The sequence below is a fragment of the Lepisosteus platostomus genome, chromosome 8 (assembly GCF_059453375.1).
Source record: "Lepisosteus platostomus isolate fLepPlt1 chromosome 8, fLepPlt1.hap1, whole genome shotgun sequence".
Taxonomy (NCBI): Eukaryota; Metazoa; Chordata; class Actinopteri; order Semionotiformes; family Lepisosteidae; genus Lepisosteus; species Lepisosteus platostomus.
Genome location: NC_142618.1, coordinates 45856272 through 45873034, shown reverse-complemented (window position 1 = coordinate 45873034; position 16763 = coordinate 45856272). Strand labels below are relative to the sequence as shown.

At 39.9% G+C, this 16763-nt stretch overlaps 2 protein-coding genes across 4 annotated transcripts in view; both read right to left on the bottom strand.

Annotated features, from left to right (window-relative positions):
- LOC148657430 (charged multivesicular body protein 4b-like) overlaps positions 1 to 16763 on the bottom strand; it is a 29719-nt gene continuing 12956 nt past the window's right edge. The window contains exon 6 of the transcript XR_015940967.1: positions 1 to 40. The gene's annotated coding sequence lies outside the window, so the exon portion shown is untranslated. The remainder of the gene's footprint in view (positions 41 to 16763) is intronic.
- Positions 7821 to 16540, bottom strand: gimapl (GTPase, IMAP family member like). 3 transcript variants are annotated; one of them, XM_088643695.1, is made up of 3 exons: positions 16391 to 16540; positions 15396 to 15574; positions 7821 to 12914 (listed from the first exon to the last, which is right to left on the bottom strand). In XM_088643695.1, the coding sequence occupies exons 2-3, from the start codon at positions 15424 to 15426 to the stop codon at positions 12229 to 12231; spliced, it is 717 nt and encodes a 238-aa protein (XP_088499821.1). In that variant the 5' UTR covers positions 15427 to 15574; positions 16391 to 16540; the 3' UTR covers positions 7821 to 12228. The 3 variants fall into 3 exon arrangements, with proteins under 3 accessions (XP_088499821.1, XP_088499822.1, XP_088499823.1); XM_088643696.1 differs by having other exon boundaries at positions 15396 to 15542; positions 16391 to 16535; XM_088643697.1 differs by having other exon boundaries at positions 15396 to 15561; positions 16391 to 16521.

Sequence of the window (16763 nt, the reverse complement as noted above, 5' to 3'; positions counted from 1 at the left end):
TCATACCTTTGCAGCCTACGCATGCTGACGCAGCTACCTACTTGAACTTTTGAAGTGTGCGGGTAACACAAAAATAGAAGGAGTGGCAAACTATAGAAGCAGTGATGGAAAAATACAAATACGCTGTCTAACATTTAGCAGACACTTGGCAAATGAAAGGTAACACAGACAAGTGCAAAGTTATACAGTACAGGAAGGCAGAAAATGGATAGGATAATGGACTGTTTTATAAATGATGAGCAATATTATATTCATAAAATGAATGTGTTAAATGTATTTTCCAAGACTGACAAGGAAACCTTCAAGGTTTTATTGCAGTGCAATAGTTGAGGACATTAAAAAAAAACTTAACACTTAAAGACCAATCTATTGACAGACTGACTTATGATGGGTCCCGCCTATAGGACATGAATAGCTGCAAACCATCAAGTATTGCACACAGAAAAAAAAAAAAAGAATAATGGCCAATTCCAAATTCCTTAAAAAAGAAACGTCTGTTTCCATTGCCTCTCCCCCTCTCTATCCAAAAGCTATACAAATTGGCAGCTTGAGAAACATCATGACCATAGTTCAGCGATCCAGGTTCCAGCAACCTCTTCTCAAGAGCATTACATTCCAATAGAACTGATTTGCACCTCCAGGCTGCCATAGAAACAGAATTCATTAGCAAGTGGAGCTGCGTATCCCCTTAGGCTCAGTGGGCTGGAACTCCTTGAGCAGCTCTGAGGTAAAGTTACCTTCCAGGCTCTGAAAATCAACATTGCCACTGCCCCCTACTGTACCTGCTGTGTGAGTCAATAGAGCCCTTCGTTTTACAGGGTCTGGCAGCCCTGTTCTTTTTACAAGCACTTCATATATCAGCATTTCATACTAGAGAACACTTTTTTTTAGGTCATTAGGAATCCAGTCATGTGCACCCCTAGATTTAGTTGAAACGTTGCCACAAACAACTATTACACTGTCAAATGGCAAAGAAAGCTGGCATGGTTACTCCGCCGATGGTAATTCAGATTAACACCTAATTTCTAACTCCCTGTCATAACGAGTTCAGAACCACGGGCTGCAAACTCATGACAGATCCTTTTGAACAGAGCCTAGTAGTGGGGGGGAGAAGACATTTCCTCCACAATAAATATTATATACAATACATTCCGTTATCCATGCGCACCTACTCTTTCAGCATGTTTTTGATTAATGATTTGGTGACCTAAAACTTCAAAATATTTGAGCTCCTCCACACTACCTCATGGGATGTTAGAAAATTCCATGATTAAGAGAATTGCGGATAAGTGAGACGTAGAATACCGCACATTTTTTGAGTAACTCATGGAAAAACCAACAGGTTGTTGGGTAAAAAACGAATACGCGTTTATGAAAGTATTCTCGATTTTGCTAACAGGCCAACAGAAAGGTGGTTACTCTGTCATTTATGATAGTTAGAGAACACTTTGTTAATCAGGCATTTGTTTTTGGTGAGGCTGTGTGAAGCACTGCTTTGAATTAATTATCTTCTTATGGTTTAGGTTTCCCAATTTCGTGTCTAGTTTTAATAAACTAATTGTATACTCACAAACAATGTTAATTTTAGATTATGTAACATTTTAATACGTCCGAAAGCTTGAAGACACATTAAGTTAGGAAGGGTTCTGCAAAGGTTCTTACTGTTGTGCATCTACCCAGTTTGTGGTACGACAAGAATGTGACGTGTTTTCTTGTCCGACAAAACAACACGTCAACACTGATGGCCCTACAATATTAAACTGTCTTATAGAAGAATCTTATAGAAATGAAAAAAAAAACTTTTAATTGTATTTTATTGGTCAGCTCTAGTATTTGGCAGATACTTTATTAGTATGTCGTTCATCGATTGAAATCTCAGTTCATCGTGACCGATGGAAATGATTACAGGAAAATGATGTTATACCTTTTAATGTCACACGAGGGTGGCAGAGAACACAGTACTGTCCTATATTCATTTACCATGCATAGAGTATGAATACTGCACTTTGACTACGTAGACGTACAGTTTTCAGAATGGTATTAAAATAAGACGAACGGTATAATTAAAAAAAATCAAAACAATTTCTTAACCTAAAAGTTCAGGTTTTACACCATAAAAATATAAACCATCAATTGTGTAACCAAAGCAGTGTTCGACAATAAAATGTTCCAGGCTAATTTCACAAACTAGAATTCCAAAAGTTTGTTTCAGAATTCGAAAAGTTACTTGTCTATCAAAAGGATAGATGATAAACACATCGTATAGAATCGGATAGATAATATAACTGAACACATAGTTACACATTGTGCTGACTGTAGTGTCCTTAGTAAATACTAGTGCATTGCGTAAGTTATTGTTTATAGTGTATTCCTAAATGCTACTGCCCCTACACAGTATATCTTACTATTACCCCGTTACTATACAATTATTATATATTATATTTTATATACTGTATTATACTATTATACTATTAGATCCTACTATTATACCTGCTTCCATTTAAAAAAATACTTCCTCGCATAGCAATGTACAACAGGTGTAGCAAGTGTGGTGTGTACAATGTCGCTCATGCGTCACACTTCCGTGAACGACGTGTGTAAAAGCAGGTGTTGGCTTTCGGTGTGAATGAAAGATTAGGCGTGGTCCCATTCTTTTGAATTACGTCTACCTGCTGCTGGCTGAGGACTTTCTGGGAATTAAAACAAGTCCTTTGGAATGCAGGCGGAAGCTAGGATTACATTATAGAATTACAAAACACTTGAGAAATGGTTTCACTGACTGCATGAAGGGGACGGTTTAGGTAGGCTAAATAAGGCAAATCCCAAAACTCAAATTAGCCAGCAGCTTGGAGACAAAACAGTAACAAGACCTTGGTTTAACATCTTTGAAGGACTGCCCCTGCTGTGGCACAGTGTTGTCTGTCACTATACAGGGGCTTTGGTTTAAGAGTTCTGGTCCAGAGGGAAGAGTGTCACCTACAGGATTACCAACTCTACTTACTGGAGCAACAGGCCTCCATTGAGGTCATTCATTCCAGTTATCTTCTGAGGTCTGATAAGCACTGTTCAACAGGGTGCTATGGCCTGCACTATTAATGCCTGGATTGATGCAGTTTCCATAGTGACTGTTACTAATGTACTAATTTGAAATGTGATTTTCTGTAAATATTTGTACTTTTTAAAATATCAATGGAAATTATCGACAGTATAATTGGCAACTGAACACGACGAATGCGTGAAACCGACTAAATTAAAAAAGCTAAGACTGTTTTAGAAAAATTCACTGTTGTTTTTATAATCTTTCCGTTTACTGTTAGGACAGGTATAATTCAGGGACACTTGTTCTACTCTAACCAGTAGTTCGCAGGGTCTCAGAGGCTCAGAATAAATTCAACCTTCCCTTTTACATGCCATTCTCTCAAATTAAAAACCCAGGACTGGCAGTCAAAATTATAGACAAACCTTCAGGAAAACAGAAAGCTGCCATCGACTGTCAAGCATAGAAGTTGCATTTGCTGGAGAAGTAGAAGTTTTGATTTAATCCAGGCATGGCTTCATTTCCCTTCGGGTGGTTTTTCACTTGGCAGTGATTTGCTGGTACTCTTTTTACCGGCTCGGCTATTGCTTGAGTTTCTGGTAACTCAGAATCATTTAATTTTGACAAGAAGTGATGTTTCCAGAATTTCCTAACCAGCTTTCAGTGATTCATCTGAACGTTGAAGTCTTGAAAGCCTCAGTAAAAACCCTTGCATCCTCAGCCTGGAAAATACCTTGATTTGTCTTTATTAAGATCTTTAAATTAAATTAGCTATGCTGGTAAATGACCAGTCTCGCTGTTCAGTCTCAGATAGGAAATGTAACTGCCACAGCTGTACAGAAAATTATCCTGGCCATTCCTTTTTAGTTTTAATTTGTCTTACTTGCATTTCATACACTAATAGTGCAAGAAATGCGATACCAGTCTGTCAGATATCTACAGTATCAGTGGGTATCAGTCAACAAGAAGGAAGATTCAGGTTGTGTAATGGAAAGAGGGCTGGTCAGTGGAGTAAGAAAAAAAGGAGAAATTAATTGTCTATGAAGGATAAGAAGGAAAGGCCAAGTTACCCCCATTGTATCAAGACATATCAATGCAAACTACTCTATGCTATTTTTAAGTGGAAGCAATCATCAATAACTATACCACTGACAAACGCCTTGGTCACTGTAGTGGCCTGAACCACATTACAATATCCTGGCCCTGACATCCCATCTTTTACTGCTTACAAACAAAACGAAAACACAAACCCAGCAGGCTCTTGCTTGTAGATAGAAATAACCATCCACATTTACAGCATCTGGAAAGGGAAAAAGCTGTATGTGGCCTTTCTAGACTTGGAGAAGGCATATGACCGTGTGCCCAGAGAGGTGGTGTATTGGTGCTTGAGGAAGAAAGGAGTACCAGAAAGCATGGTGAAGTTAGTTCAAGCAACCTATAGAGATGCAACTACGAAGATGATAACACAACAGGGACAGACAAAAGAGTTTGAAATCACAGTTGGAGTACACCAAGGATCAGCACTAAGTCCTTTCCTTTTCATAAACATTATTGACACACTGACAGAGGAGGTAAGAACAGAAGTGCCTTGGGAACTCATCTTTGCTGATGATGTGGCACTGATGGCAGATTCAGAAGTAGAACTACAGGAGAAAGTGTTCAAATGGCAGAGGAGTCTGGAAAAGGGTGGACTGAAAATGAATGCAGAAAAATCTGAAATAATGGTAATGGAGAGAAGAGGAGATACTATGACCAATGTTGAGGAGACAAATGGAGGAAAACTGAAACAAGTTGATGACTTTAAATACCTTGGATCAAAACTGGTAAAGGGAGGAGAAACACTGGAGGCAGTAAAACAAAGAGTGAAAGCTGGATGGAACAAGTGGAGAGAAATAACTGGAATAATCTGTGACAGGAAAATTCCCAGAAAGTTAAAGTGCAAAATGTACAAGACTGTGATTAGACCTGTACTACTATATGGAGCTGAATGCTTGGCAGTTGGAAAGAGGGAAGAGAACTTGATGAGAAGAACTGAAATGAGGATGTTGAGATGGATTCTGCAGATTTCAATGAAGGATAAGATCAGAAATGAAGAAATCCGTAGACGATGTAGGGTGGTGGATGTGGTTGAGAAGATGCGAGAGGCGAGGTTACGGTGGTATGGACATATCATGAGGAGGGACGTTGAGGAAGTAACAAAGAGGGTAATGGAATTTGAGGTGGAAGGTAACAGAGGAAGAGGCAGGCCTAGAAAGAGATGGATAGATTGTGTGAGAAAAGATATGGAGGTACGTGAAGTGAGTGAGGAAGATGTGCTCGACAGAGACAAATGGAGAAGAGCAACCAAAGCAGCTGACCCCAGGACAGTCTGGGACTAAGGCTGTGAAAAAGAAGAAGAAGAAGATTTACAGCATCTGGATCAAAGTGTTTACACTTTATGAATTAAATGTATATGCTTATCTGGTTTTGTCCTGAAGATAATTCATGATTTACTGTTTATGGTTTTAACTTGTAATTTAAGAAATTTGAGAATCTGCTGGACATTTTTCCATACTAAGTTATTTTGTATACTAAAACATTTTAACAACCAGCAGTCACAATGACTTGGTAAATTTACAAGGCACCGTTTCCCAAGTCAACCAAGTATGTGCTAATGCAATGTGGCTATTTTCATACAGAAAGTTGGTTCTCATGTCTGCTTTTTGCACTAGTTAACGCGTGAGTGTAAAATGACAAACAGCTTGGTAAAAGAAAGTTCCTGACAGAATTGTCATATTGCCAAGTCAAACTGCTCCTAGGGTAACATCATCATGACCAATACATGGGGAAAAGGAATTTCTGATTACAAATCTCAGCTCTCACATCTAGTCAGAGTATTACACATGTAGAATTGATGAAAATGTGAAGGCACTTAAAAATTGGGACACTGTCTTAATGGCAGTAGCATAATGGTGTCAGTAACACCAGTTTTAGTCTATGGTAGTATCTCTGCACAGCCTCCTACTGACAATATTTAGAAACCTGTTCCAGTCATTGATACATCAGCACAAACCCTTTACCTACCCATGCTTAACATGATGACACTTGAGTGACTGTTTCCTTGCTGTGATATGTTTACATGAACCACAAAGTGGCAGCAGTGATTTTATCTGTGGGTAATGTCTATGGCCACTTGCATGCTTGTTCAATCTAACAGGCATTGATCAATAATATTATTCATACTAATAGCCAACAGTGTTGATCACCAGAAGGGTGCCTGGTTTGAATGTCCCATGTGTCCAAAACCATGCGCTCTTATCAAGGTCATTTACAACTAAAAAAACTAAAACCAATTTAGTGCACCTGACAAAACTCTTGGATTGAAAAAAGTGTTTAAGTCTGTGAGTAGCAACACTAACAGCAGTTTTCATTCAGGTAGCAGAAGAAAACCGAAAACCCTAAGCTAAGAAATACTCACAGCAAGCAAGATAATGAACATCAATAATCAATTTTAAGGAAATGAAGGGTTTCAAAACAGTAATGTGCATCATTATATGTTTCAACTAGGCAGTGATGCCCAAAGCTTTTGTTGGTCATCCTATTGAGATTCTAGACCCCTACATCTAATATAATCGCTTTCTGGGTGTGAGCTCACAATCAGTGAGCAGGGCGGGTGTTATTCACAGCTGCTAAAGTCTTTCTCCTGTCCTTGAGGTCATGAGCTGGCTTTTCTCCAGCAATGCTGAATGATCTCACACCGAGCAGCCTTACACTGGCCTCACCCCTCACTCACTGCATGCGAGCGGACATCTTGGAGGTTATTGACTGGACTTTCCATGACGCTCTTCTCAAAATCTCAGTTATCCCTAACAGCAGCAATCACAGCAGAACTATCTGGAATATCTGCACTGCGGTTCCATTCTACTCTTCCGCCTGCGATTCCAGCTTCATTTATGGTACGACCAGTCGTACTGGAGGCAATTTTAAAAATGCAAATGAAAACTCAAGAGAGATTTTGTTTGTGCAAATCTTGGTTCAGCAACAGAGCAAAATTCTTCACTCACTAAGAATAAGGTTAAAGTCCCACCTGCTTTTTTTGACAGGCTCCTTCTTCCTTTTCTTCTTCCTAGAGTGGTTTTCTCATCTTTCATTGGTAACCAGTTGGAGCGATTTCATGTTGAGCACTAAAGTAGATGATTAGCTCATGTTGAGCACTAAAGCAGATGATTAGTTCAGAGATCATCACTTGAAAATCGCCAAATAGCAATGTAGCACTCAAGGACCTAACTATCCCCTGGCTTAAATGAACAAATTAGGATACTCAAATTGTTCCAAACGTATGACTCAGCTTGTTAGTCTGACAGCAAACATGCTTTTGCTGAAGCTTTGTCAGCTTGTTTCTAAGTGATGAAAAGAGATTGCATCCAAAACCTGCATAATAACCCCAACATCATCATGTCATGCTAAATGTTTAATGTTTAAATGTTTCCCTACAATTTAACTAATTGATTGGGCCATATGCCATCACAGAAAATGTCTGCTATCTATTAAATGTTTAAATTGTTGGACACTATATTCAAAACACTTAAATTCCCATTACATCCTATGGTTTTGTCAGTTAATTGGTAAAACACCTATGCACCTATAACAAAATATACATTTTATGTGTATGTTGCAACGCTGAAGTGTCTATTGTCACATTATTTTAGAATAACAATTACAATAATAATTTCCTCACCACAGAAGAACATGAATATCTTCATGTTCTGCAGAATAAACATGGGAAAAAAAGTGGACACCAAAGTTTTTACTTACTTTCATAATTTAATCAGCTTTGGAAAAGGTTTTAGAAAAATAAAAATACAAATGAGTACACACAAAATTATCTGGCGATGAAACAGCATTAGACAAGGAATTCCTATAGTCATAAAATGAGTATCAAGGACCATCACCAATGAAAAAATATTTTTCCCAGCACATCAATTCTGATAGACCAATTAAAAGCTCAGTACTATTAAAACCAACCACTTAATGGCCCTATTAACAGTAACATCACAAGGCTTTTCTTTGCCAATTAAACTTTTATACAAATGTTTTAAATGTTTAAATGACCAAGAAATATAAGAAAAAACTAAAAACTGCAAAGAGGTATTCGTACTAATTAAGGCAATCAGCTGGGTCACTTTCAGTATGCAGCACCCAGTATTTCAACCCCCATTAAAAGTTTAATGAGGCCCCACAGCCCTTTAAGCTGGACATGAACCTGCAACCTCATGCCTCTAAGCCATCACCCACTACTCCAAGCACAAGTCTTTTAGCAAACAAACCACTTGCGCATCACAATCGCCCCCTAAATGCAAACAAAATGTGCAAAACGCACATGTATTTAAAAACAAAGCCAATGGTTAAAAACAAGTCCCAAATGAGGTGGCCCTTCAGCATGAACAGACATTGAGACTGCTGCAGCTTGATTGCCACCTGGGACTGAGCTGGCCCTCTCATGCCATTCTGGGACAGGACTTTGATCCACTCACATCCTTTGTACTGAGTGGATGCTTAACCGGCACTGTGGTTGAAAACCACTTCACGTGCTTATTGCCCTGTGTATTGATAAGATAAGATCACTTAATTTTCCATATACAATTTCTTGTTTTAGGGAAATGTCTTTTCGCAGACCCCAACTTGCTCTCCATGAGACACACAGCCAGGGAGAGCAGCTTGGGGTCAGAGCACAGGGTCAGCCATTTATACGGTGCCCCTGGAGCAGTTGGGGTTAAGGGCTTTGCTCGGGGGCCCAACAAAGTAGGATTCCTCTGCCGGCCGCAGGATTTGAACTGGCAAATTTCCAGCCACAGGCGCTGATCCTTAGCCACAGAGCCACTGCTCCGTCCTGTTCTGTATGACCTTTTGTATGTTAGTGTTTCTTTGTGATGTCATTATTTAGTTGCTGTTCCGGATTGCTCTGTGGACATTGTGTGAAAGGGTTGTCTACTGTACTGTGCAAAAATCAAGAGAACAGTGCAAATATGAATCCCACTGTACAGGTGCACATCACAAATGAACTTCTCTCTCTCTCGAGCCCAGGATGAAAGTGACATAACTCCCGACTTCTCTGCACTTGCGCTATGGCCTGTAAACACGTACTGAGCTTCCCGACTTCCCCCTGAAGCAGTGGCTCTGGGCGGCCCCACATCACGAGTAAACAGCTGGCTGCTGACTCACAATGAGGCAGCGCCACATCACTTCTGTTGACTTTGGTGTTGCGTGCGCCGGTTTGTTACAGCTGTATAACTTTGTCTCAGAACTGACTTTTTTAAACCCTCTAAAGACCCACCACATTTGTATTTCTATACTTAAGATGATCTCAGACTGACTCTCATTCTGTTTTCAGACAGTATACTACACTGCCAAAATGAAGGTGAAGATGTTTGTTTGAAAAAAACATTGGCGTGGTGGTTAGCACACAGCTCTTGGATTCTAGGTTCAATTCCAGCCTGGGTGAGCTTCCTGTGTGGAGGCGGCATGTCTGCTCTGTGGCCTTGTAGGGTTCCAGGTTCCTAGACTCCCACTGTCCAAGGATATGCTACCTAGGTTAATTTGTATCAGGAAAAATACACCCCCGCATACTAGTCCACCTGCCCCATGATGGACAAGTTTCAATTCCAGTCAGGGTGTGTGCTGACGTGGCTCCAATGTCAGCCAATTTCGGCTCTGGCTCACTGTGACCCTGAATTGGTCAAGGCAGTTATTAATAGAAATAGTCTTCACTAAAACAATCATACCTCTGCAAACACACAGTCTCAAAGCAACACAAAAATCTATTACATGCAAATAGATCATCCTCAAAGAATAAAACAGAATAGCTACTATTACAAGCAGAAGTTAATTATGAAAGCTATCACAAATAAGGAAATATCAAACACAAGATGGAAATAAAACTAGTTTTAAGCTCCGTTTGTATCCATTGCTTTTTATCCAGCAAATACTACAAGATATAAAACTTAAAAAGGCACTGCACTTGTAAGATATCATTGGATGTCTTCACGTCTTCAAGGGCAGGCCTGTTGCCCAGATATCCCTATTAGAACTGTGGAGCTATTCTTCCAGCTCTCATTAATGTTAAATGCAACTCCAGCATCCAAACTCATGTGGTTAGGGAGGCTGCTGACACTACCTACACTGTATGAACCAACAAGTGTTTCTCTTTTCTGCTTTGTAATCCAACCTGGCAGCAGCTCCACAACTGTGAGCCAATGTCATCTGAACCCAACAGAGTCTTCAGTACCTAGAGGCTAGTTTTGAGCAGGAACACAAAAAGAGAACATTATTCACAAACTACTCAAAAAATGAAGCAGCACCTTAACCAGGACCTATCTATTGCTAATCTGTCACATGGTAACGTTGTAAAAACCTAAAGAAAAATCATGAAAATCATGATGAAAGGCAAGTTACTCTGTACAAACATTTTTGGAGTCAACAGCTGTCCAGAAAAACCTAGGCTGTAATGCTCAAAATCATGCACTAATACAGGTCCTTTCCCCTAAAATGTGAGTGAGGTCAGTGAACTTGTTGCACATTTTAGTAGAAAATGTGGCAGAAGAACTGCTAGCTCTATTTAACATACAGACAGATGCACTGTTTTTTTTTTACCAAATGAAACCAAAAACGATACAGCGCAATGATCCTGCTCTCTCTGTAACCTGAAGTCTCACAGCTGACTGCAGGAGTCTGACGTTTCTGAGACCATAAAGTGTGACAAGTCTCAGAAGAGCCCTTAAGAAATAAAGGAGAAATCCAGTGTTGCGAGCCTCTTATGTACTCATTACCCAGTTGTGCAAGTGAAACACCAGGGATGTTGTTAGGCAATCAATCACAGTGTAATAATACCACAGTCCTGCAGTGTTGTAAGAAATATCAGTGTTTAGTGTGGTACATTAACTGAAAATAAATACTACTACAAATTCAACACACAAAGTTCACCAAACTATTTGATTTTTCAGGGCTGGAAAAGCGTAACAGGTCCCGATTAAAAATGTGCACGACTGGGAGTAGAACCAGGTATAAGTAAGTCTTGGGTCAAGTACTGTAAGTGTGAGGCACATCCATTTACAAAGCTTTGCTTTACTTGTTTAATATTAAAACTGGCCACCACAAAGCCTTGTTTCCTTATACAAAATTTGAACAAACAGGCTATGATCAGATTTGTTTCAAGTGGCTGTTTTGAGCTAAAGGAAACAATCCCTACAACAGATAAGTGGCCATATTGAAACTGCTCACATAAAACTGAAAACAACAACTGCATATAAGGTAAAGTACCAACAGTTTCTCTCTTATAACAGTTTCATGATACAAACTATGATAAAAAAGCCTCATCATTAAGACTTATCTTACAATTTCTGAATCCTTCCTCTAGTGTTTCTTTGCCATCTTAAATAAGTTAAATACAATAAACTAAGAACAGTGTCTTACTCAGAATGTACATTATATCTACTGTATTTTGACTACAGCTTTGATCATAAAAATATTAGGTAACTCGATTAATTTATATATTAGCCTTTCACTCATCTAATTAGGTAATTCAACTATGGAAAAGGAGTGCTATCCTGTTTTGCAACATATGCATAATATGTACATGGAAAAGTACAAATCCCAATTATTGTCACAGAAGGACTCGATGAGTTGTTATTATTACAGCGACCATTAGTGTGAAGGTGGCCTTTGAGGTCACTGTCATAGCTGATCGGAAACAAACCTCGATTGTCCTTTCAACTCTACACTCCAGAAAAAAGCAATCTAACTCCTCAGCAATATGCCCCTTTACAGATACTGGGAAGGAATTCACAGTTATAAGCACTAATATTCATTCATAGCATACAAGCAGAGAGGCTGACCTAATAGTTCAACACCATTACTGTATATCCTAAATCAAGGTGTGAGAAACACCAGGTAACTACATATAAGATTAATTTAAATCATCTTTCCCTCAAGGTTTTCATTACAGAAGGCCCACAACTGTTGCTTGCTAGCAGGGCATGTTCTAATACTCAGATGATGCGATGTATTTTCTTCTTTAAGACTTTTTTCATTGGTGCGGCTTGAGTAATTCATCTTATCGAGGGGTCGGTTTCAGAACGGAATGATAACGCCCTCAACGGCCAGTCTAGATCCTCACCTCTTCTGCCCATGAATTATTTGTGACTTTTCACGCTCTCTTACTCCAGGACAATTGCGCTGGGTCCATGTTCTCCTTCTTTCTCGCTGGGCAAGCCCTTTTCCTCAACCGTGCTGGAATAGCAACCTTCGACTGCCACCATGTCCTCTATCTTCTCCAAGAGCTTGACGACCTGCTTGTTATCCCTCAAGTAGTCGTTGTTGAGAACATGATGTCTGTTCTTGCAGCTCTCCACCAGCCACTGGAGTGCCTTCCCTTCCACCTGAATGTGCTTCTCGATGGTCCTCTTCCTCAGTATATTGCCCCACGTGAAGACCACAATCATGTGCCTCCAGACCTGATCGCCGAGGAGCCGCAGAAGTTCCTCCACGGTCGTCCTGTCGCTCTCGGTGAACATCCCGGTGGGAATCACCAGCAGGAAAGCATGGGGTCCTGGGGGGCACAGAGACACGCTGCGCACAATTTCCTCTTTGAAAGCCGCGGGAGTGGTCAGCTCTGTATACCACCCGGGCGTGTCCACGACGACGACTTGTCTCTGGGCCACCTCTGCCTCTCTCTTTACGCAGATCTCCGCTGCCCTCTCGACATGAAACTCCTCCCTGCCCAGGATCGTGTTCCCTGTCAAACTCTTCCCAGGCCACCTCCACCCCAGGAGCACAATCCTCAGCTCTGACAGGAGAGGTGCGGACGGTTTCAGTTCTATTACTTCAGACTGGACTTCCTCGCCTGGCGAGAGACAACACAAAAGGTACAAAGAAGAAAAAAATTAAATAAAAAAAATATGTAGTCTCAGAACAAGAAGCATTGGGTGGATACCTAGTTATTTCAGTTGTCCCATTTCTGCACTCTGACACGGACTCACTTAATAAGAATCTAGGGGATGATTTTTTTATACTGTAATTGAACGAAACTGAATACAAATAAAATGGTATGCATTGCACTTGTCTGAATGTGCCCGTGAAGTTAATGACTGTATGTAGTTGTTCCACCTTTGTAAGAATTACAGGTGGCATGTAATTCTCAAAGTGTAAGCTTTGGGGTCTCTGAATTACCAGTTCAAGACCCACACAAAATCTATTTCTTCAACAGGACACATGGGACGGGAATCTGGGGAGCAACACCTAAACAATTTAAAGACATAACTATAGGGTATGCATGTTTGATGCCAGCGAATGTATGAGCGTTAAAAGAAATCTATCGGTATTTCTACACATTATATTTTGAAAAATATAAAATAGTGCATAGTAATGCAGAGGTTAGCATTGCTGCCTCACAGCACTGAGGCCCTGAGTTCAGTTCCTGGGGTGCAATGTGTGTGGGGTTTGTATGTTCTCCCCGTTTTCACATGGTCCCCCCCCCCCCCAAAGTAAAACAAATGTTTGATATTTCATTTTTTTTGAGTAGGTAGCTGGGTCAGCATGCGTAGGCTGCACAGGAACAGGTAAAGGTTTAGTTCATGCTGAAAGAAAAAGAAGAGACGACGTTTCTGCTTCCAAAATAACACGAATACTCATAAAGCAATAAATAAATGCCATTTTAAATGACCTAAAATCTCCAGTGCACCAAGACTAATGACTATAGGGAAACATTAAATACAAGTGCCAAATCTCTTTTAAGCACAGAAAGTATCTATATTCATGCCTGGTAAACCGTTCAGAATAAATGCTAAACTGCGCGAAAGTGCTCCAGGCCAGATGTTTCCATTTTAATATTCACCAGAAACACACAAAAAAGGTCCAGGAGACAGAGGAAGGAAAAAAGGAAGTGAAACCTTAGAAGCCTGAGAGGTACAGGATAAATAATGATAAAGTATCTTCGGTAGGCTGGCTGCCTGTTTCTCAACAAATTAACAATGTGAGAGAGCCATTTCTTTCTGTTGCGTCATCTTTTTTATTAACGGTAAAAAAAAGAGATGCGGTTTACTTGCGATTTTTCCTGTTCGTATGTTAAAGTTGTAAACTTTAAAACAGTTGGTAACCGCGTTAGAAAAAGCTGAACATTTCAATGCGTATTCATACTGCTGCCAGGACATTTTTTTAAATGTGGCTTATATCCAGCATTTGGCTCACATTTTTCACCTATCAAGGAAGTGTGAAGAAAAAAAACGCCTGCATTTGCGATTAAAGTACGTGTGTTCAGGAGCTTTAGTTACTTAGCAGCAGTTTAATATTTCCTAATAACTGAGCTTTTCAAATAGCGTTGTTAGGAGTACAGAGTAAGATTTCAAAATATTTCTAACAGACTCAAGTGCCTGATCTAATTATGAGTTGAATATGAGTGTAAAAAAGGCTGTTTGGGGTAATAGCATTGTTTTAGCATTATGACACTGGGATGTGTTAATTGGTAACAAAATGTAAAGAAGCCTTAGATAAAGAGGGGGAAATGGTGACAGTAAGCAACATGTGATAAACACTCGTCGTAACACAGGTGTCCTAAGACCTACCGACAGACTCCTATTTCCGATAACTTTGGAAGTTTTTCAAACCAATATGCACCAGCTTCTGCAACTTCATAGACAACTGACTCCCGTGACTAGACAACAAATTCTATCAAATAAGACGGCAAACAAATCTGCTACTATTTGTAATAATTCAGCAATCACTTTCTTAATCTGGGATATTAAATATAATAAAATGATTTTTGGTTTCAAGGAGATGCATTTTACTTAAAATTTTAAAATTACGTTTATTCACTGTTAATCATTTTGCGACAAATATTCTCACGACATACAATATATTTCAATATTATTGATAGTAATCAGACATTAAAAACGATCTATTTTTTAACCTGGAAACTAGCACGTCTTTTCCAAATGTAACATAGGAGCTTTGTTTCCTCATGAATATTTAGCGTGTGTCTGAGGTCTCACACAGGGGTACTCATTTTCAGTCTCGGAAGGCTCTGCGGGAGATCAGCGGTTTGTGGCACGACCCGTTTTAAACACTGGGAATTTAATGATTGCATGTTGTGATATACTAAAACCCAAAAGGCTCACTACACATGCTTAATAACAAACCACTCCGGCCACATTCACAAACATTCTGTCAAGAGAAAGCACAATCATAAGCTATAATCTCTCCAAGTACTCTCTCTTGGTGCATCACGTTGTCAAGGAGTCACAGGAGGACCTGTCAGAACTGCTACAGCAGAACAAGCAAATGGCAGTCCAATCAAAGGCCCCCCAAAAAAGGATCAAGCAAAACTCACCAAAATACGTGACTGAACTCTCGGATGCCATCTCTGAGTCTCCTTCTCCTTCTCTCTTTCTGTTCTAAGAAAGAAGAAGGATTTCCTGGTGGTTGCGCAGGTAAAGGTGGGGACAGCAGGCGAATGGAAAGGCTGCTATAGTGACTCCTGCAGGATACAGGTATTGCTGCAATGAAGGTCTGAAAATAATAATAGTTTCCCCACATATGCGAGCTTTCCATTAGCAAACGTTTTTATTTAACGTTTTATTGATTTCTGCAAACAGAAATGTTTTCAGTATCTAAAGGGTAGGTCTTGCAGGAACAGTTCGGAAAGAAAGAATATGCCCCCTCTTCTAATTACACTTTTCATTTTTATATATGTATGACAGATCCTGTATCAATCAGCATACATTTATAGTTTATCCATTTGCATGCGATGCTAGTAACACAGCTGAAAGACAAACGATATGATGTTTTCCCGGTATGGCTGAAACAAGCGGGTCACAGTATCGCTTTTTAAATGCCTAAACTGGCGGAACTGGAAGTTTCATTCACATACTCCCCGGCTTCCGGCTATCACCAGTTTAAGCGGAGCAACGTTGACACGTTTGACACGACAGACCTGTCTAAGTGGTTGGCTGGGTAATATAGTACGGATAAAGGCACCGTTCATATATGGACAGTGTTTTGTTTCTACAAAGGTTTAGAAAAGTGATAAACGTGTCGGGTTTCTGCGAGATAAAAACGGTGTTCCGCCTGAAATTGCATATATCAGGTATTAAACCAACACGATTTTAGGATGTTACGAAAGAAAACTGAACACGACTTCAGCTGTATGGCTGAAACGATCCTACCCCTAACTAAACGAAATCTGGTACAGATTTTGTATTCATTTACTCGCGATGTCTCCCAGGCGGTTTCTTAACGCCTTTAAAATTCGTTTTAACACCAAAACAGTGTTTGAAGGCCTTTATTAGCAACTACATCGCTTAATGAATAAAACGTACGACTTACCAGTTAGTCCCACATGCTCAAGAGAAACCACAACCTCGCCTCTATCCCACACACCCTCTTTCGCTGCGTCATGGCGATTAAAGGGACAGTGTTGCGGTGTTGTCTTTTCTTCATTCACTCGTGGTTTGAGATGGTGGCTGGGTGTAACAGTAACAGATTGTTTTACTTGACCATTTGTCATTGTCCCCCTCCACCCTTTCAGGAAAAATCTAGATAAAATCCTGGGATTAACTGGCTACTACCAAATAACGGGGGGGTGAAATAGCCATCGCTCGCTTATAAGTGTTTTTATGCTTGTCTTATATTCCGCCTCTTGAAATATTTCAGGACTTAAAAACAAAACGTTACTGGTGTGTTAACAAGTTGCGTTCAC